General features: G+C 67.4%; 1 protein-coding gene across 1 annotated transcript in view; it reads left to right on the top strand.

Annotated features, from left to right (window-relative positions):
- LOC104075762 (transmembrane 6 superfamily member 2-like) overlaps positions 1 to 1,260 on the top strand; it is a gene marked incomplete at its 3' end in the record, with an annotated part of 2,760 nt that extends 1,500 nt beyond the window's left edge. Inside the window, exons 3-7 of the mRNA XM_009576377.1 lie at positions 49 to 146; positions 370 to 473; positions 623 to 705; positions 916 to 1,040; positions 1,159 to 1,260. Of these exons, the coding sequence (XP_009574672.1) occupies positions 49 to 146; positions 370 to 473; positions 623 to 705; positions 916 to 1,040; positions 1,159 to 1,260 (512 nt within the window). The remainder of the gene's footprint in view (positions 1 to 48; positions 147 to 369; positions 474 to 622; positions 706 to 915; positions 1,041 to 1,158) is intronic.
- Between the last annotated feature and the right edge of the window lie 77 nt (positions 1,261 to 1,337).

The raw sequence follows: 1,337 nt of genomic DNA, 5'->3' as shown, positions 1-1,337 counted from the left end.
TTGGGGAGAGCCGTGGGACCCGCTCCGAGGTGGCTCGCTCTCCCGCAGGGTTTGTGGTGTTCTCCTTCACCTCCGTCGTCGACTTGCTCATCTCGCTGGAGGAGGATGGCTACATCTCTGGCTTCATGGAGGTCTACGTCAGAGAGGTACCACCTCACCCCCCCTCGGGCTCTGGCACACCCCGGCCGTGCAACGAGCAGCCCCGTGCACCCGGGTCAAGCACGGATCCTGCTCCTGCTCCCGAAGCTGCTCCTGCCGCAGAGGGACCATGCACGGAGCAGCCCCAGCTCCCACGGGGTTCCCTGGGGAGCGGGGGTGGGAAGACGCCTGCCCCCATCCCATACGATCCCCTCTCTTCCGAACGGGCAGGGCGAGCCCTACCTGCGCACGGCGCACGGCATCATGATCTGTTACTGGGACGGCATCGTCCACTACGGGCTCTACCTCGCCATGATCGCGGCCATCGGCCAGAGGTGAGCGGGGGCGGCGGCGGGGGGCGCGGGGCCCAAAGGCCATCGGCCAGAGGTGAGCGGGGACGGTGGCGGGAGGCGAGGGTCCCAAATGTGGTGAGGAGGGGAGCTGTGAGCCTGGCAGGGGGGTCTGATCCCAGCTGTCTCTGCAGGAAGAGCTACAGGAACCTGGGTCTCTTCTGGCTGGGCTCTCTGATGATGAGCATCGTTGTCTTCCTGCTTGGGAACTTGATAGGTACGGGGGTGCGGAGGGGGGCTCAGCTCCACGTCCAGCCCTTGCTGATCCCTCCAGGCTGCCTCCATCCCCCCGTCTGTCCGGCCGGTTTGCTCCCAGGCACTCGCCCCGTGGGCAAAGGAGGAAGGTGCTGACCTGGGGGCAAGCGGCAGGTATCGATACCGGGTGCTGAGCGCTCCGCCGTGCCTCCCACGTGCTCTCCTTCCCCAGGGAAATACAGCTCCGACCTCAGCCCTGCCTTCCTCCTCAACCTGCCCTACCTCCTCATCCCCATCGGGGCTGGGGTGAGGCTCTTCCAGCAGCCCAAGGCCCTGCCATGCCTCAGCCCCGAGAAGGTGAGCTGGGAGCCGGGGGGCAGGGGGTCTGCGGGAGCTGCACCGGGAGCCGTCAGCCTCACCCCGGGGCTGGACCACAGGGCGCGGAGCCAAAAATACGGCGTTTTCCCTCTCCCAGGTTGCAGAGGAGCAACGCAAGCACCTGTACCAGCGGCCCCAGGACATGGGGCTGGTCCTGCTCCTGCTCCTCACCGCCGCGTTCACCTTCTTCAGGGGGTTGGTGAGTGCTGGGTCCCTGCACGGGGGTCCCAGAGGGGCCGTGGTGGTGCCGGGGTGGGTGCATCTGCCCCGCGCCCA

The sequence above is a fragment of the Fulmarus glacialis genome, unplaced genomic scaffold (assembly GCF_000690835.1).
Source record: "Fulmarus glacialis isolate BGI_N327 unplaced genomic scaffold, ASM69083v1 scaffold41224, whole genome shotgun sequence".
Classification (NCBI taxonomy): Eukaryota; Metazoa; Chordata; class Aves; order Procellariiformes; family Procellariidae; genus Fulmarus; species Fulmarus glacialis.
Note: the sequence above shows the minus strand (reverse complement) of the source record. Positions and strands in the feature narration are given on the sequence as shown.